Raw genomic sequence first — 27,791 nt, forward strand, 5'->3', positions numbered from 1 at the left:
GAAGTTCACCGAGGGGTGGGGAAGCCATCTGTCTGTCTGAGTCTCAGTCAAATGGTCCAGAGCTGTCGTAGAAACCACCCTCAGAGAAACCTCCTGGATGACTCACTAGGATTTCACTGACTGTGTGTGCAAATACTTCCATCTTAGGTAATGATAGGAAACGCAGGCCAAGGTGGCTCCTTCGAGCGAGGGAAATCGGCAGTCGGGGAACGTTACAAAGCCTCAGTAAAATTAGGCTAAATTCCTTCAGCTCTCTCTCATTAAAGTGGGTAAGACCCTTCTTTCTGATGACATTTCTTTTGACCCCACACAGCTTGTGATTAACGATACTTGGAAAGATTAAACATTTACCCAGTGTTCGAGTGTGCTCAACAGACATTTCCTGAGGCCCATGATCGAGGTCTTGGGGGCATTTCTCGACATTATCTCCAAGTAAGAATGGTTGTGACTCTGACCCCAAGAGAAAGTCACCAGAAGCATCTACTTGATTGGAGTCCCAGAGGGGAAAAGAGAGGGAATCTGGTAGAGGCAATATTCAAGAGGTAATAGTTTGGATTTTTTCAGAACTGATGAATGACATGAGTGCAAATTCCAAGCAGAATAAATGAAAAAGAAATCTGCATATAGATGCATTATAATGAAATTGCAAAGCAGTAAAGATGAGGGACAAATATTAAGAGCAGCCAGCAGGGTGAGGAGGTCGGCTTGTCTTGGAAGGGACAGCAGTCAGACTCACAGAAAGCTGGAGGGGGCGTAAGGATCTCCTAAAGCGCCAAAAGAAAAAGTACCACGTTAGAATTCACAAGGCAACTGTTTTTTCTTTTTCTTTTTTTTAGTTTTAGTTTTAGTTTTTGAGTAAGCTGTAGGCCCAACGTGGGGCTCGAACTCACAGCCCCAAGATCAAGAGTCACATGCTCCACTGAGCCAGCCAGGCACCCTTCAAGGCAGCTTTTAAGAAACAGGGTAAAAAATAAAGACATTTGCAGATACGTTAAAAGTAAGTTTACCACCAGGAAGACACTCATTAGATGCAATTAAAAAATTTTTTTAAATGTTTATTTAGTTTTGAAAGAGAGACAGTGTGAGCAGGGGCGGGGGGAGGGGAAGGGCACAGAGAAAGGGAGACAGAGTCCAAAGCAGGTTCCAGGCCCTGAGCTGTCAGCACAGAGCCCACTGCGGGGCTCAAACCCACAAACCGTGGTACCATGACCTGAGCTGAAGTTGGATGCTTAACTGATGAAGCCACCCGGGCACCCCTCATTAGACGAAATTAAAAAAAAATTTTTTTTTAATGTTTATTTATTTTTGAGAGAGACAGAGACAGAATGCGAGCGGGGGAGGGGCAGAGAGAGAGGGAGACAGAATCGGGAGAAGCCTCCAGGCGCCGAGCTGTCAGCACAGAGCCTGACACGGGCTGGCTTAAACTCGCACACTGTGAGATCGCAACCGGAGCCAAAGTCTGACACTTAACCAACTGAGCCACCCAGGCGCCCCCAGAGGAAATTGTAAAGGCAATCCTTTGGGCAGAAGGTAAATGATCCCAGGTGGAAGATTTGAGATACAAGAAAGGCTGATGAAGACAGTGGCAAATATGTTGGCAAATGTAAATGAACAGCGACCGCAAGACTTAGGAATTGTGATGTCTAGTGGGCCTTAAAATATATATGGAAGTAAAATGCCAGATAAACAAATGTGTAAGTCAGGAGCAAGTAAAGGAAGGTCCTTTTATTCTTTATCTTTGAGGTTTCATTACATTTAGACTTAATAAGTATGCATGTTTTAATTTGTAAGGCACGTCCTTAAAAGAATAGAAACACCCCATAAGTCAAAACACGTTGGAAGAGAAGAATGATCAGTCACGCAGCAAAAAAATACAAATGTTGCTGGCAGGTGGGGTCCGAGGACTCGGGGTGGGGGGGGGGTGGGGGGGGTGGGGGTGGGGTTCCCGCAGCACCGGCCTGGAGGGTGGGGTAGAAATCAAACACGAGCCAGCAGGAGGTGAAAGCAGAGTTCACTGAAGGCATAGGGAGAGTGCAGGTGCGGACAGGGTGTCTGGGAGACACAGGAAAGGAGGGAGTCTCCTCTTTGCTCAGGGCCTGGAGTTTTTACTGAGGCTGCTGGTCTGGTGCATGTGTCCCCTCAGGCATCTAGGAACCGGTTAGAACAAAGACCAGGGTCCAGGCGTTCTTCCTTGGCATTGAGGGGGTCTAGTGCAGGGGGTCTTGGCATTGAGATGTCTAGTGCAGGAGATGCATATGATGGCTTTCTCTGGGCATTCTCACCCGGTCCTTCCTTCGCTGTTACCTGTTCTAGAGTAATCTAGAGAAATCATTCATTCCTTGTATTCCATTGTCAGGAGGACATACGCTATTTGTGCTATAAGGCAAATGAAGTGGGGGTCAGGTCCGGGCAAGAATGGAAGCAGGAAAAGGAGCACAATAACCCATCCCCCCTCCCTTCCCGCCACCGCCCCCCGGGTCCCTTCAGTTTGTCTGTCTCAGCCCCGGGCAGGCGACAACAAAGAAGGGCATGGAGAAAGCAGTGGCCGGAGAATAGGCAGAGAGAACAGCGAGCGCCACAGCCCAGCGGAGAGGCAGCGCGTGTGGTCAGAGAGGAAAGGAAAAGGATGTATTTGGCTGGAGGGCAGAGCATGGCCAGCAGGTGCTGGGGGAAAGAGCAAAGAAATGAGTAGAAGACAGGGCGAAAGCGACCTTGTCAGCAAGTGATTGGAAGCACTTTGGGCTTGATCTTAGGAGTGACGAGAATCCATTGAGAGGTGTGAGGACCAGAACTGCCTTTCAGAATGGTGGCCCAGGGGACGAGACAGAGACAGCTAGGAGGCTGATCCAGGAGAGGAAGGATGGTGACATCAGCAGACACAGAGCCCTGACTAAGGGCCAGGCTTTGACCTAAATATGTATCAGGTCTTCACATTTTCAGTTATGTGGGCCCTATTCACAAAAGTGAGGAAAATATTGCCATTATTATCTGCATTTTGGAGCTGAAGATATGAGGTACAGAGAAATTAAATGTGACAAAAGAGATACACACGGGTAGGGAGTGGACCCATGCAGTGTGGCTCCAGAAGCTGTGCTCTCAGGCCCCCGTGCGTCCCTCCACTGTGTCACGAGCTAAGGTTGGCCGTTTACCGGATGTGGGGAGTGTGGGGGGGAGGAATCAGGATGACCCCCAGCTTTCCAGCTCGGGCAGCTGGGTGCATGGTGGTGGCCTCCCCTGAAACAGAAAACACGAGAGGGGGACCCAGTGCTGTTTTAATGGGGGTTGTAGACCATCTCCCCTAAGCCTACCCACGGGCTTACTGAGAGTCAGTGGGTTTCAGGTTCAAGGGGTGCAGAAAGCAGACTAGGACAGAGCGCAGGGACCACTAGTATTTAAGTGGCAGGCAGGGAAAGAGAAGCTGCAAAGGGGACTTGGATGCGGAGGCCAGGACAGTAGGAGGGTCAGCCCGTGTCCCACGTGCCAGTGTCGGGGAGCAAGGATTTCTGTCTCCTCAAAGGTCCTTCCAACAGGACTAAGAATCAAATTGACCTGTGACACATTAACAGGAGAAAATCAAATTTAATAGGTGTACATACAGGGAATCCGCACAGACAACAGAAATTGCAAAGACGGGGAAAATGAGGTGTCTGTGTCCCTCTGAGCTAAGGAGAAGGGGGCAGGGGTCTGGACCTCAGAGGAAACGAATGCACTTCCCAGGGCGACAAGAGCAGATGTTTGCTAATTCGATGTTTGCCCTGCCATACAGATGGGTCACTCAGATAAGATTTGTCTCTGTTACTAACCCTGATTCTGGGAAAGACCCCAATTTAGATTCTTGTGTGTGGTTAAGGGAGGGACAGAAGTTACTCATGAGTCCATAGCATCTCAAGCGCCTTCGGCTCAAAGTAATCCACATGCCAAAGTGGCACGTTTGGTGGGGGGGGGGCTGTCCTGAACCCCTTCACTGGACACCAGATGCAAACATAAGTGCAATAGGAGGGCATCAGATGGGTGTCGCAAAAGTCACCTCCAGGTGCACCTTTCTAGGGCGATTTTAAAACTCCGGCTTTTCTGCGAGCTGTTGTTCCTCAATCAAGAGGCTGACGGTTTTTGCAAGACTTGAGCGGTAACGCTACAGACGCTGGGAATGATTGGGTCCATCACTCCCTCTGTCTACCCTTCCAGAGACTTCTCTCACATCCCACCCTCTCTCCTGACACCTCCCCAGCACCACTCAAGTTCCCCATGTCTCCCACTCCCAAGGGTTGGGCAAAGCCTCTCCTGGTCCATCCTGGCCGTGTTCCTGGACATTAGCTCGTTGCCTTGTTGGTACAGAAGACAGCACTTGGAAGCTTGGCCAGAGTTGCTCCCGCAGAGCAGAGAACAGTGCTTACAACAAGGTTGAGGTTTAATGCCCCCCTCCCACCCCGATGTAGAGAATCCGGGCCAAGCAGAGGATAGGGTGTAGGATTTCCCATACCATCCCTCTGCCCTGCTGAGACGCACCCTGGCCTGTAGACGGCTCAGGGGAAATGGGTTTATTGTCTAAGAGGCCATCAGGGTATCAGTTCAGCCGGTGTATATGCCCTGCCCAAACTGTTACACTGACGGCTCGTCATGTATAGCTCTTGCTGTCAGTGATTCTTTGGGGGCTTGACAGCCCAGGAAATAGCTGGCACCATAATTAAGCATAAAGACAGTAACACGACTTGAACGTACAGTTCTCAGCCTCTGGACCAGGCCTGTTGAGAGCTTCCTCTGCACGTCTTTCTCAGCCGACTTGTTACAGGCAGCGTAGTGGTGCGCAGAAGGGGTCTGGGCTAAGCCTAGCACCTCGGCCACGGTGAGGCCTCGGGCGCGCCTCTCTCTGTGGGCCTGGATTTCTTCGGCTGTGGGGCTACAGGTCCTCTGAGGCTTGTTTTAGTTTGAATACCCTTTGATTTCGTGGCTTTCCGGGTCGGAAGATGGTGTGCTCCGAACCTGTGCCCCCTTCCCCACCATGAGGTCAGTTCTGCCTCTCTCCTTCCTCCTGGGGTCCCAACGCAGTATGGCAAAAAGAAAGCACGAGATGCTTTTGACCGGGAAGAACTGGGACACGGAAGGTGGCGGTGTTGGCGCCATTCCCGGGATTTGGAGCGCCACCATCGCAGCAGACTATACTGTCCTTGCTCCGTGGCTTTCTTTCCTCATTTTTCTTCTTCATGTTCCCAGAAGAGCCGTCCCGCACTGCATTCTCTCCTAGCTTCTAACTGATGCCTCCTTCTAGCAAGTTCAATGAACGACCCGTACTTTTCAACTCTCAGTGCTTCACTTTGGAAAACTGACCCTGCGGTCTGAGACACCCCGTGATTTCAGCAAAGGCCGCAGTGGTGCCCAGTGTGGGCTCCCAAGGTGGTAACTTATTAGTCCTTCATGGAGCACACCTGCAGGACCGAGATGGCAGGGCCACGAGCTCCGTCCTGCCTCTGCACATTCCACCATGGGCTAGTCTTGCTTCGTCACCATTAGACTCCAGTACCATTAGATTCCCCCGTCCCCCATCACTGTATTCCCTTTTCAGGTCCCTTGGTGTCCATTCTTACCCACCAGAGAAGTTCTAATCATGTTGAACTTCGAAAAGGATAGAGTCTTCCCTTTCTTCCTAGGAGGTGCCTTGGATCCTACAGAAATTTCTCTATTTCTTTGTCTACTAGCAGTTTTACATGCTAAGGATTATTAGGAGAGGCATCCTTCCTTGGGTTATGAAAGGTCTATACTCTCCAGGACCAAAGTGTCTATCTGCCTCCGATCAACTACCTAAGAGGGAGAAGCCATTCATGCGCTTCAACAGCCAGCAGACTCCCATCCCCAGCAGCTTTTTCTGGAGTCCCATCCCACCTGTGTCTCTGTCTCCTTTCCTATCTTCCCCTCCCCCTCCCTTTTCCTCCCCCTCCTCCCTCCTCCCCCACCTTTTCTTCTTCCTCCTCTTCTCCAACCCTATCTCTTACTATATGCATACTAATAATGGTAAAGAAAGGAGTCCGTCCTGCTCATATGCCTAGATTTTAAGTCATAAAAGGATTTGACCTTTACTGTCACCCATTCTCTTGATGACATATGTCTAGAAATCCTAATTCATAAAACATAAAAATGGGAGAAACAGTGATTTCTAGCCATTATTCCTGCTCAACATAAAATCCGCAGGCAGTGAAATTGCTAAGTGAGTTCAATACATTCCTTCCTTGTTGGGTATCGGAATGAAGGAAGTTGTTTTTCATGAGAAAGAGAAATCTAGGGCTAGATTTACTTCTCTGAATTCACTTCTCTGAATTTAAGAACATGTTGACTTTCACATCTGAAAACCACTTCAGAAGTCACTTCTTGTGCCAGAAATGACACTAGTGAGAAATCTAATGCATCAAGTTACAGAATTCTCTGTGAGGTGATTTTCATCTTGAATGGATTGCCGTGTTCAGGTCTCCTGTGAGGACATTTGCAAACTACCCATCACCTTCAGGGCAATGAGGCCGTAGTCTGAACATGCTGGGCGGTAGCCAGAAATAGGTAACCAGATGGCCTTCTTGGTGGTTTTCATTAGTGTAAACAGTTTTCATCATTGTTACAGATAATGTGCAAAAGTGAGAGGAACTTAGGTAAACCACTAAAAATTGTTCTGTGCAAGACATAACATAGCAAAATAAACATAGCACAATTAAAGTATGTTTTCTTTCAAAGCCGTGAGTCTAGGTAGCTATAGCTTAAGAGGGACAGAAATGGTGTAAGGGAGGGCTTTGAAGCAAGATGCCTGGGTCCTTATCCTGGCTCTAAGATTTAGCCCTGTGACCTACATCTCTCTGGGCCATCTTAGGTTACTGTGAGAATTTCTGAGCCTAAAATATTGATAGAAAGAGAAACACCAAAGTTATATTTTGTGTGTAAACATAGAGCCACGGGTGACTTTTGATTTCCCTACTCAAGGTAATTTCCTAAATGTTCTTCAATAAACATGTATTGCTTCCGAATGAAAAAAAAGAAAAAGACGTGTACCCAGTATTTCCCAGTTTATTCTGGTAATAAATGATTCCTACCTTTATATCATAGGGCTCTGTTAAAGTTCTAATAATAGAATTCTATTTTGTTAGTCATTAGTAGAAGGTATTATTCATCCATTTGTCCATCCATCCACTCATTCTAGAACTACAGTGCTAAGAGATGCCAAGACAGACCCTTGTAGGTTTCTGCCTCCATGAGTTCACAGTCTTGCCCGGGAAGGGGGTGGGCCGGCTGGATAAGAAAACAGACTTGTATGACAGAGCATGATGAGTGCCTAAATAAAAATGCTGTAAGAACATGTCAGGGAAGGGCGCCTAACTCGGATTCAGGGGAGTGAAGAAAGCGAGGACGGGCTTCTCCTGAAGGGAGGCCACGGTCAGCAGAGCAAGGAGAGAGAGAGCCAGCCAGGACAAGCTTTGGGGTGGCTGGTGGGGGAAGTGGCAGGCAGGCGGGGAGAAAGCTGGCTGGCGAGAGAAAGTTGGGTGCCGTAAGAATGTGCAAAAAGGTTAGTCAGGTGTGGAGGTGGGAACTTCTCCAAGAAGAGGCCCAGGGAATAAACAGTGACAAGGTCATGAAGGGCCATGGGAGACATCTGGTGGCCATTGAGCCTCATCTTGAGAATGATAGGGAACTTCTGAAGAGTCTTGTAAATGAGTCACGTTTCAGTTTTGCACCCTGGCTGAGTGGAGTGGAGGTTGGCCAAGCGGAGGAGACACTCTTGTAGTCCTCTGGAAGGGAGGAGACGCAGCCAGGCCAAGCGTGGCGGCAGGGAGGACGGAGGCTGTGGAAGGCTTGGGGAGATGTCCTCTTCAGGGACAGTGGGTAGGACTGGAGGGAGCAAGGCAGATAACAGAATCCAAATTGGCCCTCAGGCACTCAGATGTGCGTCCCCCACGGGGAAGAGGAAACACACTTGAGGTAACATTCAGATGACGTATTGACACGTCTCTGAAGAGCCACTCATCCCAAAGCAAAAGAACGCAGCCTTATTCTTGATTCCTCTTCAAGTAAGATTATCATGAGGAGGCTTTTCTATAACTAAACCATAGGAAGACTGGGCTGCTCCAAGATCCTTTCTGTTTGTCTTTAAAATTGTTCTTGTGCCCTTGATAAAGCTATGGGGTGATTTCATACTGCAGGTGAAATCCTGAGTGCTCATTAGCTCAACACCAAAAGATGCCATAGAAGGAAGGGAGCTTGGTCTCCGCACCGAATTCAGTAATGACCTTGGGCAGGGCTGAGGTTGTGTGGATGTGCGAGACCCCGGGATGGACGATGGACATGTGGCCCAGGAGAGAGGGTTGCCAGCACTACCTAAAAGCTACGTGCAGAAATGCTCCAGAAGAATCAGGTTGGAGACAGAAGGAGGCAATGACACTTTTAGAAGTTCAGTGGTGACCCTCTGCTCCTCAGCTGTTACCATCAACGGCTGAATGCCTGCTAGAGCAGCCTTTGACCCAGAAAGCTGGGTCTGTCTGTCTTAGATACTACTTTTTTTATATATATACCACTGCTACCACTGCTGTGCAATCTGATTGCACGTTTTCCTATAGATAAGTACCCTCTTCGACGTCCCTTTACAGTCTTTTGTCAGTCTAAATTTATCCGTGGCAGCTCTCAATATGGCAGCTGTCCCAATATCTTCATTCCTTGATTCATTCAGCAAACATTTAGTGAGCACTTACCCTGTGTCAGGCATTGTGCTGGGCACTGGACACAAACATCAAAAAGCCATTATTGCTTCCCTCCAAGGTGCCACCCGACCCATTGTGAGGCTTTCTTGGTGAGGCCCGGGAAACTCTGTACCTGTGACTAGGCTCTGTTCTGCTCAGATTTGTCCTTCAAGGGTCATCCCCACACTTCCCAAAACCTTCCCCTAATGTCACCAGTCTATGGAATTCATCTTTTTTCTATCCGTGTTTTGGTATCAAATAATGTGCTGCTGGGCTGTGACTCACTTCATCGTGTGTTTGTTACCTTCTGAACTGGATTGTGGGTTCTGGGTGGGAAAGTTACGTATTAGGCAGGATTCTCCAGAGATACAATCAATGGGAGATATAAGGAATTTCCTATAAGGAATTGGTCGGGTGTTTATGGTGGCTGGCAGGTGCCAAGATTAGCAGCTGGCAATCTGAACACCCAGGAGAGCCTATGGTGTGGTTCCAACTCAAAGACAAAGACCCATGTGCCTAGTGAAACAAGAGTTCCCCCTTACTCACAGGGAAAGGGGAGGGAGTGCCTTTTTGTTCCTTTTAGACCTTCAACTGATTGGATGAGGCCCACCCACATTAGGGAGAGTGATCTACTTGACTCATTCTACCATTTCAAATGTTAGTCTCATCCAAAAACACCCTCCCAGACATGCCCCAAATAATGTTTGACCAAATGTCTGGGCATCTCGTGGCCCAGGCAAGTTGACACATAAAATTAGCCATCACAAGCGTCTACCAGTGTTTCCCATCTCTTTAGCAACACCCCCACGTTACACGCCATGGGCTTGGTATCCAGTCTCGCCCTCAAGGAGCAAGCCTGCGCTCGGTCATGGTCTCCTGGAAGCTGCCAACGCTTGGGAATTAGGGCGACCTCAGTCCGCAGGCTGCGCACGGGCCATGGGGCAATGGGAGGAACAGTATCTCTGGGGGAAAAGACGCTCTGAATTAAAGAGCCCGACACACCATCCAAAAGAGTCATCCCTGCAGAGAGGAAAGGATCTGGGGTCAAGACAGTAGGACAAAACCCAGACCAGAGGGAGGCAATTCAAAGCGAAACGTAGGAGCTGGAGGCAGGAGAAATCCCCTGATCTGGGAAGGGTAGGAGACGCTTCTCCTGCCGGCTCTAAACTCTTCCCCGTGACAAGGGGGCCCGAGGGTCCCCAGGACTTGCGGGGAAGAGGCACCAACGGGCATCTGACATGCTGCAGGACATGGTAGGTGGCTCCTGACGACCGCTCTTCTTGCTGAGAGCCTGCTTTGGGGGGCCAAGTCATGGAGGGGTCCCAGCCCCTCTTCTGCAAGCTGATGGGGACGGTCAGGGGGTGCCAGACAGAGAAGTGGGGGCCCGAAGCAGGGAGGAGGATGTGTGTGAAGCCGGCAGTCAGTTCCCTCATTTGAGAACAGTCTGTACGGGGCCTGTCAGACCCCATATTCTGTACTCTGTGGACTCCAGCAGGGGAGAAAGCAAAGCCTTACTCTCAGAGAGCTCACCCCTCAGAGGGTGAGGGGTGCTTGGGGGGCTCAGCTGGTTAAGGTGTCCCACTTCGGTTCAGGTCATGATCTCGTGGTTCATGAGTTCAAGCCCCAAGTTGGGCTCTGTGCAGACAGCTTAGAGCCTGGAGCCTGCTTTGGATTCTGTGTCTCCCTCTCTCTCTCTGCCCCTCCCATGCTCATCCTCTGTCTTTCAAAAATAAATAAACATCAAAAAAAATAAAATTAAATTAAGCACACTGGAGGAAATCACATGGCCCCTCTGGGCTTCTATATCTTAAAAAAATTATATATATATAATGTATATATATTATATACATATATATGTATATATACACACACACACACACACACACAATGGAACATTACTCAGCCACCAAAAAGAAATCAAGGGGTGCCTGGGTGGCTCAGTCAGTTAACTGTTTAAGTGTTTGACTCTCGATTTTGGCTTGGGTCATGATCTCACAGTCATGAGATCGAGCCCCACATTGGATTCTTCACTGAGCGCGGAGCCTGCTTAAGATTCTCTCTCTGTCTCTCTCTCTCTCTCTCTTTCTCCCTCCCTCCCTCCCTCTCCCCACTCTGCCTCTCTCCTCTGCTTACGCCCTCTCTCGCTTTCTAAAAAAAAATGAAATCTTGCCATTTGCAGTGATGTGGATGGAGCTAGCGTGTATTATGCTAAGTGAAGTAATAGAGAAAGACACATACCATATGATTTCACTTACATGTGGAACTTAAGAAACAAAACAGATGAACATGTGGGAAAAAGGAAAAAAGGAAAAAAGAGAGAGGGAAACAAACCATAAGAGACTCTTCACAATAGAGAGCAAACTGAGGACTGATGGAGGGAGGGAGATGGGGACTGGGCTAGATGGATGGTGGTCATTAAGGAGGACACTTGTTACGATGAGCACTGACTGTTGTCTGTCAGCGATGAATCACTGCATTCTACACCGTGCGTTAACTAATTAGAATTTAAATTAAAAATTTAAAAAACCCAAACAGAAGATGTCTAGATTGGGAACCCAGAAGCCGACCCTAGGACGAGGCTCCAGGTACAAGGAGCTGATTCAGGAGGAAAGGAACCCCTGGCAGGCAGTGTGGGGAGCAGGAAGGAAGGGAAACAGCCAATAGACTACGTGAGACAGTCAGACATTGCTGCCTGCGACCGAAGCTTTGTCCTGCTGGGAGGCTGGGTGCTGGTGTAAAACACACCCCTCAGATGGGTTCCTCTGAGGTACCAGGTGGCTGGGGCTCTTATGCACCGCCTCCCCATCAGTCATTGGTTGAGGGCTGCTCCCAGGCCATTTCCAGTCTACTCAGCAAGATGCAAAGGACTCTAGAGACCAGAGAAAGCCCTCAGGCCACAAGACGCAGATCTGACAATTCAAAGGAGTGGTCTTGGCACGTGGTAAAGGCTGGGGGGGTGGGGAGCAGGGGGGGGGGAGTGTGGAGTACATTAACATATTAGCGGAGGCACTGGAGTGGTTTCGAATGGGGCTGGCTTTTTCTGTGCATAATGGTGACTCTTCCTCAGTTAATATAGTTGGAAGAACAGGACCAAGACAGGCACAATTTTAATGTTCCTGCAATTATATTTTGGAATAGAACAGGATGATTGATACCAGGTTTCATGGCTTTTGTGTTTCAAAACATTCGACTGAAGTCTGCATTTTGAATTATTTTGTGAAATGACATTTACATGATGTAGAACGGAACAATGAATTCTTAAAAAGTAGGGACGAGTAACACACAGAACAAAGGCTAGTAAGCATAAATTTTCACTTTGTGGACTTCCTTGTCATCGCATTCCCTCTGTTTGTTGTAGTAATAGAAAGTATTGTCCCTTCTCTGAAGTTTCTTCACGTATCCGGTCTCTGGCCAGCGATCTACCTGCACAACAGAAACCAGAAGACAAACACTGGGACGCTGGTTTTATTTTGATACAGTATTTTACTGTCAAATAGTTAGCAGTATACTTCACCTCCAAGAGTTAAAGCATAAAGTTAAATCTAAAAATACTTGATTTCTCAAGACAGTATTATACACACCTCAGACACATCGTAAGTTGCATCCCTTTACTGCAAAACAACTAATTGGGTGCTTCTCTCTAGATCCCAATTTCTAGATTTAAATTTCTACTCAGTGGCCAAGATGAAACATTCAAAATACTCTAAACTTTATTTTTCTTAGGTTTACAAGTTATCTCAGACAGTACTACGTCCCGACTTCTAAAAGTAATGCCTGAGGAGGAGATTAGGCTCAGGCTCCACTCTGGTGCTGGACATTGACAGCACAGCAATGTCAAATGGAAGCAGCCAGATTCTTGGTACCGCAGGGTGCATATGCATTCCTCACGTCCACCTCACAAGTTCAGCTTGAAACCCATTTTTTTCTTTTTTTTTTTTTTTTTTTTTTAAATTTTTTTTTCAACGTTTTTTTATTTATTTTTGGGACAGAGAGAGACAGAGCATCAACGGGGGAGGGGCAGAGAGAGAAGGAGACACAGAATCGGAAAGAGGCTCCAGGCTCCGAGCTGTCAGCCCAGAGCCTGACGCGGGGCTCGAACTCACGGACCGCGAGATCGTGACCTGGCTGAAGTCGGACGCTTAACCGACTGCGCCACCCAGGCGCCCCTTGAAACCCATTTTTTAATAGAAATTTGAGGTCATGATTTTGATTTTCACCTATCTTTTCTTACCGCCCCTCCCCCCTATTCTTTCTCAGATGCCATATTGCCTTGCTTACTTTATCATTTGGCTTGACCTAATTGGGACATCTTTCTCCGCTTCCTCTCCAAATTCATGTTCTGCTTTCTCGATCGGGTCAGTGCATTGCGGTCATTGTTTGTATGTTTCTTCCGGATTCTGTAAGATCTACTCTATCGTTGTCAAAACCTGATTATTCAGGCGTTGTGGTTTAGATTATCAAACCCTCTTCTTCACCGCGGTCTCTACAGGCAGCTCATCACTTCTCATTGGCCCCACCCATAAGTCACATGTTTCCATTGGAATAGGAAAACATCATGAATACAAAGGAATGCCTGCCTTTATTTTCTAGTAGTGCATCTTCATTTTCTTCTGTTGTCTCATTTATTTAAGAATTAGCAAAAATAGGTAGCAGCAGAGCTGATAAACCTTGGCGGGCTTTCTGACATACAGTATAGGAAAAAAATCAATGCTTCCTATTACTAGGTAAAGCTTGTTTTTCATAGCCTCCATTGTCCCCAGCAGAGAAAGGAGGGTGTTCTCAAGACGTCATTATAACTCACTTCCTCTTGGGGCCAGGAGCAGGTTATGTTTCACTTACTAGGTTCCCCAAAACCATCTCATTCAGTTAAGAAATAGCCACTGTATATGAGATGAGCCTCCAAACAGCTGTGCTGGTTCTGTGCTCATCAACCTCTAGTCATTTTAAATACTCCTTTGGTATTTTATAATTTTTTCTTCTTGGCCTTGATGATTCCCATTCAGCCTGGGAAAGCTTCACTTTTGTGACTAGAACAGAGTGGCATGGTCCTCAGGACTAGCTAGGGAGGTCAATAAGCTCTAATAGCGTATGTGTCCCAAAAGGACATGTGCTTCAGGTGAGGAAAGAGAACTCTGCTCAAATTCTTCAGACCTCCGTATGCTGGTAGAGACATGCCAATCGAGGCAAGCCTTCAGTTACCATCCTGTCCGACCTTCAAGGTCTTCTGCAAATGTCTCTAGGGACATGGAACCATTTTGGAGGATTGTCCCCCAAAGGAAGCGATTTTGTCTTCCTCGAAATTCTTGTGCTTCCTTTTTAAAGGTATGCATATTCTGACTTGCAGAAAGTTTGACTGTTCTTGTCATTTTTAATCTTCGACTCCAAGATTATAAGAATAATAAAAGCCATAATTCATTAAACACTTAGCATTCATTCACTCAACAAATTATTAAGCCCTACAATGTCAGGCACTTCAAACACATGATTTCATTTAATACCTGCGACTGTTTTCTAAAGAGGGCCCTGCCGTCACCATTCTACTGTTGAGCTCAGCCAAGTTAAGAACCTTGTTCAGGATTACCCAGCTTATGAGACATAGAGCCTGGATGCAGACCCTGGACAGATAGATTCCAAATCAGGTTCTCTTCCTACTAGCCGACTCCATTTCTTAAGGTCGGGTACTCACTTCTATTGTTATTTCCTAAAGCAGCTGGCACAGAAACGTGCACGTGGTAGTGACATGCTGTGCCAGAACATGCCACTTTGGCATCTGATTGTTTTGAGTTAAAGTCACACCCGGTGCACGAAGGACACTCTGAGTCTCCTCTCTGTCCCTCTGAAAGCAGGAAATAAATCTCCCGTGTGAAAGCTACCCTCCCTGCACCCGGAGGTAGACAGGCCTCCTTATCCCCACAGACAGAGAATTCAGGGCCAACAGGGCAATGTAAACAAATTCGGCTTAGTTTCCCTACTAATCAGTACTCAAGCCTGCTACTTTGTCTTGTTAGTTCCCCACGCATTTATCAATTCTTTGTCTTAAAAGGTATATAAACAGCCTGCTTTGGTCACTTTTTGGGTCTCGTATCTCTGGGGCCCTCATATGTATGAAATTAGATGAAATTTATTTTTTCTCCTGTTAATCTGTCTTGTGTCAATTTAATGATTAGACCGGCGAAAAGAACAAAGAGGATCCGGGTGAAATGTTCTCCTTCCCGACAGTTTGTATGCAATAAATATATACTAAAGTGAAATGCAAGACCTCTTCAAAATTGGCAAGTAATACAGTGAATAGGTGTGTACTTCCCTAAATCACACATCCCCCTCTCACTTTGTGGGACTTCCCCTTCAAGGATGTTCTTCGTGTTCTCTTAAATCTGATTTTATCTCAATCACAACATTATTGAGGTGGGAATGTGATGCACAACCGAAGTCAGGAGTCAAATAGTTTTTTTGTCACCTATAATCTCCATAATAAACAGAATCTAGCCTCTTCATAACTCGTGGTAAAAACAACAACAACAACAACAACAACAACAACACAAAACAAAAAACGCTGAAACAAATAATAATTACACAACAAACTGAATATCTGGTAATAGAATTACCTGAGTAAGGGGAAAAGACTCTAGTTTTGTGGATTACAGAAATGATTCATTTAGCGGAGCATGGTTGCTCAATAAGAGGTAGAAAGTTCTTAATGTTCATGCTGAGGGACCACCTCTGCCTCCAGTCTGACTGAAAATCCTCCTCTGGGCCTCAATCTCCTCATCAGTAAAATGAGAGAATTGGAGTAGGCCTCCCTTTTAGTTATTCTCTGGTTCTTTGTTTGATTTTAATACTTTTCACTAAATATGTAGAATTCAGGTTTAGCTAGAAATCTTACCATAGAAACTTGTTTCACTTGTTTATATTCAGTTTCATCCCGATATCCTGCTTGTTGAAACCTGTACAGATTTTCTATCTCTTCTGACCATTTTTTGGCACGACTTACTGATTTTGGTTTCGCGTCAGAACTAGCCATGGCTACAGAAGTCTTATTAGCAATTATTTCTGAAAGATGTTTAAAACAACATTAATAGAGCATAACCGTGACAACTTTGAAAGTCCCTTTAAGAATGAACAAAAGTAGAATTTTTAAAAAAAAAAAACTGGAAAGTGGAGAATCCCACTAGGTATATTAAATTCTAAGCATTCAATTCTAAGATTGAGAAGGATTCATGCTCTACTTTGGAAATAAAATAAATCCCGAAAGATACATAGAGAACTGCTTTTGTTTCTTCATCAAATAAAACCGCATTCAGAGTGTGATGTCCTAAAGGCTCTATACTAATTCAGGTGTTCTAGGCAATAGTTTACAACATTTCTGAAGTCACACTCTCATTTTCAACTACTCAGTAGGTTGTCAAAATATCTCACCACTGTTCCATTTGATTATATTCGAAACTGAATCTCCCACTTTTTCTTTCTCCTGAAAAGGGAAGGTAAGATCAATCTTCTTACTGTCTTCTTATTCTTCTTGCGGGGAAGCAGTGGTTTCCTCTTTTTTGCATGTCTTCACTACTTGGAGACATCCCAGTCACTCTAGTCCATTCGCTCAGGTGGTCACTGGGCCCCTGCTCCTGCGACAGCCTGATGTGAAAAGACAGACGAATACAAAGTCCGTGAAAGCTGTATGACTAGGATACTGAGATCATTGATTTTACAACAAAATAAGCAGTCACCAATAGCTTTTGAGGTTCAAACATTCAACTCTAGTGCATGTAATTGGCTATTCACCAAACTTCTATAGTCAGTTTTTCAAAGACATAGTCTTTTCTTTTTAATTTTTTTTAAGTTTATATATTTTTGAGAGAGAGAGTGAGCAGGGAGGGGCAGAGAGAGAGGGAGACACAGAATCTGAAGCAGGCTTGAACTCAAGAACTGTGGGGCTTGAACTCAAGAACTGTGAGATCGTGACCTGAACCGAAGTCGGACGCGTAACCAACTGAGCCACCCAGGCGCCCCAAGACATAATCTTCTTTAAAATTTTTTTAAAATGTTTATTTATTTTTGAGAGAGAGACAGAGCATGAGAGGGGGAGGGGCAGAGAGAATGAGGGACACACAGAATCTGAAGCAGGCTCCAGGTTCCGAGCTGTTGGCACAAAGCCTGAGGTGGGTCTTGAACTCACGAACCATGAGATCATGACCTGAGCTGAAGTCAGACGCTTAACCGACTGAGCCACCCAGGCGGCCCTTTCAAAGACATAATCTTGCATTTGTTTTCCCAGTGTCATCTTATTACCAAAATGCATCAGTTAACTGAAATAAAGTGCCCAGAATTTCCACCAGGATTCCTTGAATTCATTCTTCTATTAAAATGTTTCCATTGGCTGAAATACATTCAGATTGGACCTCATCAAGTAGGTGCCATTCTTATTTTTTGAACTTTTTCAATTGCAATGACAAATACTCACTCCAGTAGTTCCCCCCTACCTGTGGCTTCGCTCTCTGCAGTCAAACGGTCTGGAAGCAGAGGGTCCTCATTCTGACGCAATGTCAGATCAGTGGTAGCCTAGCGCTACATCCCAATGCCTGTGTCGTTCACCTTGCTTCATCTCATTATATAGGCAGTTTATCTTACATTATCACAAAAAAGAGTACAGGAAAATATATTTTGACAGGCCACATTCACATGCTTTTTTAAAAGTATTTTTTAATGTGTGTTTTTATTTTTGAGAGAGAGAGACAGAATGTGAGTGGGGCAGGGGCAGAGAGAGAGGGAGACACAGAATCTGAAGCAGGCTCCAGGCTCTGAGCTGTCAGCACAGAGCCCAACGTGAGGCTAGAACTCACAAACTGCGAGATCATGACCTGGGCTGAAGTCGGATACTTAACCGACTGAGCCACCCAGGCGTCCCTCACATAACTTTTGAAAATATATTGTAATAATTGTTCGACTTTATTATTGTTATTAATCTCTTACCGTGCCTAGTTTACAAATTGAACTGTATCACAGATGTGTATGTACAGGAAAATAACAGAATATACAAGGTTTGGTATTATCTTTGGTTTCCAGCATCCACGGGGGCGTCTGGGAATGTATCTCCCAGATACCTGAATAAGGGGGTGGGGAACTACTGTGTGTTGACAAAGTCAAGAAATACATTAAAGCCCAAAAAAAGAAAAGTCAAAATAATCATCACATCAATTAGAAGTGTCCATCCTTAACATCGGTGAGTATCATCCTAAGCATGAGTTGGAAGAACAGACTTTAAAAGTTTTATGAAAAAGAGTCTTATGGTAAATGTTCTTACAAGTATAACAAATTTAGCTCAGCCTGGATTCAACAGGGAGGGGAAAGTAGGAAATGGAAGTAAACTTGATGGAATCACTGAATTTCAGATAAGTATTTCCTCAATGTGAAAGATGTGGCCTAAAAAGTTCCTCCTACTTAATAAAAATAGATTAATGGAGACTGTTAGGAGGCTAAGAGTCATTTGCTTGAACTCTGTATGTCAATCATACACAAGTACCAACTGATTCTTCTATGAAAAATAAGCGAGTTTGTCCAATGCTTCTTCCTCCCTCCTGTAGATTCTTGTTGCATTCTTACTTAATATTCTAAAAGTTATGGCATTTACATTCTGTCGCGAAACCAGAATTCTCACAGTTGTTTGGGCTTAGTTCCAGATTTAAAGGAATTAAAATGAAGTCCTTTGAGTTACACAGTTCACTCTGATGAAAGTAGCACCCACCCAAATGGATATATCAGGAGTCTTGTTTGGTTTTCTCCCAGCGTGCATTACCAACATGCCGAGACCAGAGAAAATTAAGGGATTGTTAATACTGGACTTTTAAAAAACTTAGCCCTTCTTTATTCATTAGGTTTAGGTTCATGATGTATTTTAAGTCAATACTTCGCTATGTTATTGTATGAATTTATGTAAAATTTGGAATGCCCCACAAAACAGTGTGACATATTTCAAGAAAACATTTGCCCTTTGTTTCCATTCATTGTAATGGGAGGCTCACTGTTTTTTGCTGCACAATACACTAGATGTGACCAACAGTGAGTTGGACAGATGTGATACAGCCTGATAATCCATTAATATATATGACTAGGTATAATCTTTTTTTCATACCAAAATGACACGAAGAAACAAAAGGAGAAAAGGTACAAATTCACCGTATAAAAATACTTTCACAATTAGCCATGTTTGTTACATGAATTTAGTGGCTGTATATTATACTGCTTTTACAGATGAAGCACATTTTCTAAACGTTGTGGCACAATCATACTTTGTTTTACCCCAAGGCATTCTAGCTTTACGCTTGGCTTTTTGATACATTACAAAACACTTTTATTTACTCATATTCATTCAAAAAATAGTTTCTTGAATGTCATCTATGTAATCTTTTGTCACTTTCAAACAAAGCAATCATGTCAACTGTAAACAGAAAAATGCTTTCAATAGAAGAGGAGAAAATATGCTGCAGTTGGTTGTACTGGAGAAGTAACCTTCCCCCACCCCCACCCCAGTAGAAATATGCATCTTCTAGACATATTAGGCATTTCAAAACTTTGTTTTCCCACAGTGGCCAAAGGGAACATAAATGCATTTTCAGCATAATAGAAACCCCAGTGGCTCCTGAAACCATACTATCTAGTGGTGGTGCAAATCCCTCCTCTACCTTTTTGTCTCTCTTACTACTTTCTACTTATTAAAAAAACAGAATGAAACTAAAATTGGGAAAGATCAACTTACAATTTTTCGATTAAATATTTCAGTAATCCTTGGAAGTTCAGTGGTAATATTAATTCCGCTAGCAACATTCAACACTTTGAAATTTAGAGGTTTACTTCGCTGAGAATTGTGGCAAAAAAAAAAAAATACTATAAAATAGATTTGATCTTCATAATACTAAGTTGTAGTTACAGAAACAGGAAATGGCAATGCCTGACTTTCTAGTTTTGTAAAAATTGAATTTTATTAGACAGTATTAAGGTTTATACCTGTATTTTAAAAAAAATCAGCTATATCAAATCCTGGATGATCTAAGGTTCTAATCTAATAGTAGAAGCCTTTGATGTACCAACCATCTTAAGCTCTCTTCTATTTTTTTTTAAATATATGAAATCTATTGTCAAATTGGTTTCCATACAACACCCAGTGCTCATCCCAAAAGGTGCCCTCCTCAATACCCATCCCCCACCCTCCCTTCCCTCCCACCCCCCATCTACCCTCAGTTTGTTCTCAGTGTCTCTTATGCTTTAGCTCTCTCCCACTCTAACCTCTCTCTCTTTTTTTTTTTTTTCCCATCCCCTCCCCCATGGGTTCCTGTTAAGTTTCTCAGGATCCACATAAGAGTGAAAACATATGGTATCTGTCTTTCTCCGTATGACTTATTTCACTTAGCGTAACACTCTCCAGTTCCATCCATGTTGCTACAAAGGGCCAGATTTCATTCTTTCTCATTGCCACGTAGTATTCCATTGTGTATATAAACCACAATTTCTTTATCCATTCATCAGTTGATGGACATTTAGGCTTAAGCTCTCTTCTAAGCAAAAGTCCTTTTCACTTCCTATTTTTGCTCTGAAAAGTGCTTTTTCCGTTTAGCGGTATTAAAACCCCAAGAGCATTAGCATCCCAAATCTTCCATTTCTTTCCCTACTTTAATTTTTTCTGCTCTTAGACGCACCGTCATAGGGCAAAGGAGCCAATCAATAAACACCCCTAGGCTTGTTTCTGGAACCTTAAAAAGGTCTCATTAGAAGGTCTCTGACGGGGCGCCTGGGTGGCTCAGTCAATTAAGTGTCTGACCCTAGCTCAGGTCATGATCTTGCTGTCCGTGAGCTCGAGCCCTACCTCGGGCTCTGTGCTGACCACTCAGAGCGTGGAGCCTGCTTCGGATTCTGTCTCCTTCTCTCTCTGCCTCTCCCCTGTTCACACTGTCTCTCTCTCAAAAATAAACGTTAAAAAGAATTTAGAAGGTTTCTGACGTCAGTTATGCCTCCCTTCCCTCCACTTTGGGGGGGGGGGGTGGTCAGCTGAAAAAACTGGTTTCCCAAAAATGCCTTTGCAGTCTATGGTCTAGGCGGGCTAATCTGCATTTGTTCAGCGTAAAGCCACTCCTTTTGGGTCCCCCCCAGCTGACCTGCCTTCTCCAGCCTCTCAAACCTTTCTTCTGCCAGAAATCACCAATTTTGTATGTAAGGTAAATGTGCTACATAAGGCTGAGACGGAGAAAGAATTCTGGAAACAGGAGGTCAAATGGCTGGTCCGCAGAACTCTGAAAGGAGACCCCAGAATAGCAGCTCCTCAAGCCCCAGAAAACGCGGGTCGGCCTGGAAGCTACTGGAAAATAAGATTCTGACACTCAAGAAATCTCAAAGACCATTGCTGTAAGGGAGAATACAGACGCCAGCAGCACAAATCTCAGCCACCACAGAGCATGCCAGAGCGGAAGGGGTGGGGCCGAGGCTTCCGGGGCGGGGCCGGGACGGGAGGAGCGGAGGGGGCGGGCCCTTCGGGACGGGTCCCCCCCCCCCCCGCCCCCCCCCCAACCTCCCCCGCGCTGGGTAAGGCTCTCCGTGGTTACCCTCGCTTACCGACCTGGAGAGGCCGAGGCACCCCTCCCGGGAGCTCGCAGGAGAGCGCGGAGGTGCTCAGGATCCGCGGGCTGGTCAGCGAGAGGCCAACTGTCGGGGCCTCGGCGACCCTCGCGTCTCCTAGCAACGCGGAGCGCCGAGCTCCGGCCCCGCCCCCTGCGAGCGGGCCCTTGGGCGCAGGTGCGAGGGCTGGGCTGCGGGCCCAGTTCGGAGAGTCACGGTTGACCCCAGGGTGCGAGGCTTGCAAAGGCTGAATCCCAGGCAGAGGTAAGGAGCCGAATGTGTTCTTTGCCTCTGCAGCCCCTGACGGAATTCCGTTGGCGGTTTTGGTTCCTGATAGTAGATATGTCCTGTCTGTCTCATGCTTCTTTTCATTTTGTTGAAATTAAATGAACTAACCAATTCACAGGGTAGAGCATGGTGCCTGACAATTAGTAAACCTACAAAAAACAACACCCGTAACTTAGAAGATTTTTCTGTATCATTACCTTTATTCGTTTATTTAAAATACTGTCGATTTGCCTATAACTCCCAAATTTATTTCCTCAGCCCGGATCTCTTTTTGAATTCCAGACCTGTATACCCAGCCTATATTCAACATGCACTTGGTTATCCAAGACTCCCCTCCCCGTCCCCGTCTTTAAGCACCCCATCCGCAACCTGCCCCTTCCACAGTTTTCCTCCTTCAGTAAATGGGTCCCAGAGTCCACTCTTTGCCTTGCCTTCTTTATCCGTCATTGTTGGCTTTTCTGTTCCCAGCGAGTCCAAGCCACCACCGTTTTCCCCCTACTCTGGTTATTGCCATAGTCCCCAATAGGTCTCTCTTGTCTCCCCTCGTCTATGCCCAAAGCAACAATCAGTGCAGTCCGTTTAAAACATCATTCAGATTGTGTCCTGCAGTGGCTCCCCATCTTGCAAAGTAAAACCCAGCAAAACCTTACAAGATTCTCTCTTCCCTTGCTCTGGAGCCCTGGAGCACTCCACTCCAGCCATGCTGACCTGGCAGTTCCTAGCCTAGCTTCCACACTGAGGCCTTAGTTGTGGCTTTTGCCTCTGCCTGGAATGGTCTTGCTCCATTTATCCCCTTGGCTGACTTCCTCTTCTTGAAGTTTTCCCAGCCCCATCTCTCTAGCTCACTCCTCCCATCATGCTCTCTATACCCCTTATTATGCCCTAGTGTTTCTTTTGTCCACAGCACTTATCACCACCTCATATACTGTTTAATTGCTTTATTTCTTAATTTTATTGTTTATCTTCTGCAAGAATGTGATTTCCAGAAAGACAGATCTTGTTAACCAAACTGACTGAACTTCAGGTTCCTTAACTGTAAAGTGAAGACAAAACTGTACCTGTCTGATAGGGTAGTTTTGAGGATGACACAAGAAATATAAACCATTTAGGACAGCACCTGGGACTATATAGATGATAGATAATGATTTCCACTCGAACGTATACTGCATTGCTACATAGGTTTGTCTCTGCTTTGCTCACTGCGGTCTCTTTAATGTTCGGAATAGTCACCGGCACACAGTAGCTGGTCGGGGACTGTTTATTGAGTGAATAAATGATTCCACACCATTGGAGTATTGTGGCAACGTCCTATGGGGATGCCCTGCCCCAGACTGCCTGAGTGCTCTTTCTAACTCAAATTGCTTTCACACTCAGAATCCCCTGGAGGGTGTGTTAAAATAGATTGCTGGAGAGTTCTAATTCAGCATATCTGGGCTACAGTAGAGATTTTGCATTTTTTTAAAGTTTCTTTAATGTTTATTTTTGAGAGAGACAGAGACAGAACTTGAGCGGGAGAGGGGCAGCAGAGAGAGAGGGAGACACAGAATCCGAAGCAGTCTCCAGGCTCTGAGCTGTCAGCACAGAGCCTGATGCGGGGCTCAAACCCACGGACCGGGAGATCATGACCTGAGCCGAAGTCGGACGCCCAACCAACTGAGCCACCCAGGTGCCCTGAGATTTTGCATTTTTTAAAACAACTTTAAGTAGGCTCCACCCCCAGCCTGGGACTTGAATTCACAACCCTGGGATCAACTGAGCCAGCCAGGAGCCCCATGATTTTACATTTCTAACAGGTTCCCAAATACTGTTGGTGATGCTCTCCCAGGGTCCACACTTGTTCTGATCTCACCTGTGACTCTCTTGTTTCAAACCACCCAGGCTTCTCACGGCCACTCAAATTACACTCTTTGGTTTGGTCTGGTCCCTTCTTACCCAGTTTAGCCTTGACTTCCCCTGTTAAGTCCCTATTATTTTATCCCTTTTGCCCCTAGTGCTTTGGTTAAAAGGAACTATTTGCAATTCCCAGACTGAATAAAAAGCTCATTGCTGAAGAACAGACTTCAGCTGTTCTCGGGCCTGGAAGCTGAACTCAGGGTCACCTTGTTTGATAAGCTTTTCCGTAGCAAATTCCTTTCCATAATTGAGCTCTTCTACTTGATGTCCACACCACATTCTGAGCACACTTCCATTAAAGCGCTTGTGAAACTTCTTGCATTTATTTCCATGAGCTTCTACTTCTCCCAGACTGTAAGCTCTTGTTCCATGGCTCATTCCTTTATGTACATCCGGTTCCAGCACAATGCCTGGCACTTAGTGGATGCTCAGTAGATAATAATAAAAGTTAATATTTATTGAGTACCTACCATTTTCCAGGACTTTTCAGTGGACTTCCTTCCTTCCTTCCTTCTTCCCTCCCCCTCTCTCTCTCCCTTTCTTTTCTTTCCTTTCCTTTCTTTCTTTCTTTCCTTCCTTCTTTTTTCTTAGTTGAATAGTAACACTTTTTAATCGATCAGAGGGTTGAGAGTAGGAGGAATGACGAAGAGCTACTGGTGGTAGAGAGAGATATGCAACTAATGCAGAATACACATACACTGTGATTTTTCAAAGCCACCTTCTTGCTATGTGACTTAGCCATGTAGTGTCTTCCTAACTCCTCCAGAGAAGGGATATCCTTGCTAATCTTGTTCACTTTGTCCACATTCTCCCATGCATTCTCCAAACATTTTTAAAACGAGTCCATTGAGCTATGGTTGAAATGCAATAAATAGCACATATTAACCAGCATATAATTTGGTAAGTTTTGACATATGCATACACCTGTTGTTTCCTGTGCCCCCAACCAACTGCTGATTTGCTTTCTGTCACTTTCGATCACTTCACATTTTCCATAATTTTACATAAATGGTATAGTACAATATGATCTCAGGCTTCCAGCTTCCAGAACTATGAGACAATTAAATTTCCATTGTTTAAGTCACCCAGTCTGTGGAATTTGTTATAGCAGCCCTAACACATAAATACACTTCTTTAAAAAACATATCTCATGGCATACTTCCTAGTGTGACACTATTTCTTCTAAAATAATAGTACAGAATATAGTGAATTTATAAGCCAGTTTATTTATATTGACAACAGCTTATAAAATAAGAAAAATATATCTGCTAGTGATTGCCCAGCAAAGACTTACACTTACCTCAAGAACTCCCTTTTTGGTATTTAATATACAGTTGGTAGCTGTCTTCAGTCCTTTTGAGATGAGACAAACCAGGGCTTAGAAGTCCAAAGAGCTTGGGATTGCAGAAAGATTCCCAAGTGGGGAGTGAGGAAACAGAGCAGTAGCTGATGCTGTTGACTGCATTTCAGTTTTCTCTACTAGCAGCTACAGGAGGCATTTCTCTTGGGATGCAGTATCCAGCAAATTTGGCTTCTCCTGAAAATTTGTTTATTTTGACCTGAGGATATTATAGCCTAGTAAGTGATTGTGGCTCCCTCTGGAAGAGCCGAATAATTGGCTGACTTCTCCCAAGAGTACACGTGTGCACGTCTGTGGTCTGTGCTTACCCATCTTCATTATTTCCTAAGCTATCTTCTCCCTTCATCCTGACTCTATTTCCCTTTGTGCTTTCATACTGTATCCATCATGGAAAGAAGGGAGGATACATAAGTGGATAGAGAAGAATACGAATACTATCTTGGCCTGCCTTGCCAGGAGTTCCAAATTCTGGCTGAGGTAGACACGCCAGATTCTCCAGGTACCAGTCTCACTGCAGAACTTGGTGTTAGGTGTAGACAGCTTAGTCCTCCTTTATTCAAAGACAAACCATCTTATACCAAATCAAAGGTGTTGGCAACAGCATACTAGGGGAATGCTTTACTCAAATGAGTGATTCTGATGTCATACCATTCCCACTCACCCTTCTTTCTCTTCCTCCCCTTCTTTTTCTTCCTCTTATGAGAATTGGAATAGAACTTTGAGGACCAGGGTGCAGGGAAATGCTGATATTGTCTGAGGTTGGCATTCTGATTCCTGATTCCACTGTTTAAAATTCATCGTTCTTGGATTTTTCCCCATATTACTTTGTGTGTCTGTGGAAGCATTTGTTTACCATATTTTGCAAAGGTGTTGTCTCCAAATGGGTTGAAAACGTACCTGAAGCCACGTCTTAGTCGTCGATGTAAACACTGCAACTCTTATAACGATGGTATGCACAAAGCAAGACCTCAAGAGTGTTCAAGGTGTTTGTTTGTATTAATATCAAGGTGTTTAAAGCAGATTTGCTAGGAAGGGGCCTGATAAATGGCCCATTCGCCATTCGGTGATTCTTAATCCTTTAACAAACCTTTTCATAAAGTTGTTTTGGTGGTTAAAAAATCCCAGAACTTTCCCCCCTTAAGACCTATCCTTTTTCACCCACCACTTCTTTTTCGTTTATGTATCCTTCGAACTTCTAAAAGTGTAGCTCAAAAGGGTGGTGGGCTGGTGGCGGGGGTGCGGGGCTTGGGGGGAAGGAGAGCAGAAGGCCAACCCATAAGCTATCCTTGGGATTTTTACTTACCTACCCTAAGATCACGCATCTGAGTTGTGATCATCAGGGATTGTTTACTCAGTTTGTAGATTATAAATGGAAGCGGGAACTAACAGTTATTGAATCTACCATGGGTCACATACAGTTTTTTCCTCATACAATTTTCATGTTATCCCCCAAGGTAGAAACTGGGAAGATGACGGAAAGAAGGAACTGAGCTCGGCTTTCAGGCTCTCAGACAAGCAGGGGGTGGAACGCAGTCGGATGTCAAAGAGAAGCTTTACACCCCTCTTCGTGTCTTTGCCTCCTTGGGTGGAGCACCTGCTACGGGTGTTCACTTTACCTTCGCGCTATCGTTCCTGCACAGACAACGGGCACTCTGCACCAGAAAGTCACCCGTGTTGAGTCAAAGTTCCCGGCAGCGCCACCCTCTTCGCGCCGCACCCTAGATCCTAGCCGGTCGCCCCAGCCCTAGGCACTGCAGCCGTCCCAGCCCAGCGTCGGGCAGCTCCAATATTTAACTCCGCGGGTCGCTGGCCGCAGACTCTCCCCTGAGGCTCTTGGGCACCGCCCCTACCACCGCACGGCTCCTCGGATTGGACGTGGCTGCGCCCGGCCGGCCAATGGCTTGGCGGCGGCAGGTTCCCGGAAGTGGCGGCGCGGCCCGGGAAGACCTCAGTTTCCGCAGGCTGAGTCGGGGCCGATTCCGCTGGCTTCGCGGGCGCTATGAGTTGCTTCCAGGGACAGATGGCCGAGTACCCAACCGTCTCCATAGACCGCTTCGACAGGGAGAACCTGAAGGCCCGCGCCTACTTCCTGTCTCACTGCCACAAGGGTGAGAGAGCGTGGCTCGCCGCCCGTCCCCGGGGACGCGGGCTGCCAGGGTTGGGGCCCCGCGGGGAAGCCGCCCGGAGCGGGTGGGGGCCCCAGCCAGGGAGTGCAGGCTTCGGGAGGCCAGGGCCGAGACTAGCAAGTGCACCTTGTCCCAGCCTGGCTCTTCAACTTCTCTGAGGCTTTATTTCCTCATCTGTACAACGGGTTGCGCCTTGACCCGGGCCAGTTTGACCAGGCATAACTCTTAGGTTCTCGTGATAGTTCTCCTAGCAGCTCATAGTCAGAGGTCAGCGAGGATTACTCACTTCTTCCTCCACATCTTCGCTACCGTGTTATAAAGAAGACAAGTTTCAGATGAAATTCCGCCTTACCCCGCAAACACTTACCATCAGGCAGGTGCATTCACTCACAAACATCCTGTCTGTGAGCTCTACAAAATGCAAGCGGCCCCTCCTTTTAGACGTTCTTGCCACATCCAGTATAAAGGATTCGTGTAAGGCGAGGCAACCAGAATACTAAGATTGCACAGTTGCGCACGGTTAGGGATTAAGCCTCAGTGTCACCCCTAATGATACAGCCTGGAGATTAGATGCTTCAGGAGAGGCGGGGTGTCTCTAAAACATCCGGGCCAATCTCCAGAGCTGGAGTAGCAGTAATTTCACAACCATTGTCCATTTTTAACATCTCGTGTGCTGAAGTTAGTGTTGTGGGGAAATGCCTCAGCTTTCTTGCTCGAACCTACCAATTATCACATTAATGAGGAGAATCTGGACTTGCTCTCTCCCTTTGCAAAATAGCACTGTGAGCCTCTTTGAGGGTCTTTCTGCTTATTCTCCAGAGT

The 27,791-nt window shown here is 45.7% G+C and overlaps 2 protein-coding genes across 11 annotated transcripts in view; one reads left to right on the top strand and one right to left on the bottom strand.

Moving 5' to 3' along the window:
* The first annotated feature begins 317 nt into the window (after positions 1 to 317).
* The window catches only part of DCLRE1C (DNA cross-link repair 1C), a 67,969-nt gene continuing 40,495 nt past the window's right edge, over positions 318 to 27,791 (top strand). For 4 of the 7 annotated variants that reach the window (XM_053895895.1, XM_053895897.1, XM_019460707.2 and 1 more), the window contains exons 1-2: positions 21,466 to 21,566; positions 26,298 to 26,951. In XM_053895895.1, coding sequence (XP_053751870.1) covers positions 26,843 to 26,951 — 109 coding nt within the window. In that variant the 5' untranslated portion in view covers positions 21,466 to 21,566; positions 26,298 to 26,842. Of the gene's footprint in view, positions 433 to 21,465; positions 21,567 to 23,078; positions 23,257 to 26,297; positions 26,952 to 27,791 lie in introns of those variants that run through there. The other 3 variants (XM_053895893.1, XM_053895894.1, XM_019460713.2) reach the window with 3 other exon arrangements.
* On the bottom strand, positions 11,808 to 21,429 carry MEIG1 (meiosis/spermiogenesis associated 1). Of its 4 annotated transcripts, none has more exons than XM_019460731.2 (4): positions 21,304 to 21,429; positions 16,122 to 16,334; positions 15,589 to 15,755; positions 11,808 to 12,128 (listed from the first exon to the last, which is right to left on the bottom strand). In XM_019460731.2, exons 3-4 carry the CDS (start codon positions 15,724 to 15,726, stop codon positions 12,000 to 12,002), a joined length of 267 nt encoding a protein of 88 aa, XP_019316276.1. In that variant the 5' UTR covers positions 15,727 to 15,755; positions 16,122 to 16,334; positions 21,304 to 21,429; the 3' UTR covers positions 11,808 to 11,999. The 4 variants fall into 4 exon arrangements, 3 of the variants coding, with proteins under 3 accessions (XP_019316276.1, XP_019316277.1, XP_019316278.1); XM_019460732.2 differs by having other exon boundaries at positions 21,300 to 21,409; XM_019460733.2 differs by lacking the exon at positions 21,304 to 21,429 and adding an exon at positions 20,557 to 20,650.

The sequence above is a fragment of the Panthera pardus genome, unplaced genomic scaffold (assembly GCF_024362965.1).
Source record: "Panthera pardus isolate Hobbes unplaced genomic scaffold, ASM2436296v1 HiC_scaffold_6, whole genome shotgun sequence".
NCBI lineage: Eukaryota > Metazoa > Chordata > Mammalia > Carnivora > Felidae > Panthera > Panthera pardus.

Excerpts from the sequence above, each read along its gene's own strand:
- MEIG1 (XM_019460731.2), bottom strand. The coding sequence starts at position 15,726 with ATGGCTAGTTCTGACGCGAAACCAAAATCAGTAAGTCGTGCCAAAAAA. Across the intron at positions 12,129-15,588 it reads AAGTGAAACAAGTTTCTATG|GTAGATCGCTGGCCAGAGAC; the intron begins GTAAGATTTCTA and ends TCTGTTGTGCAG.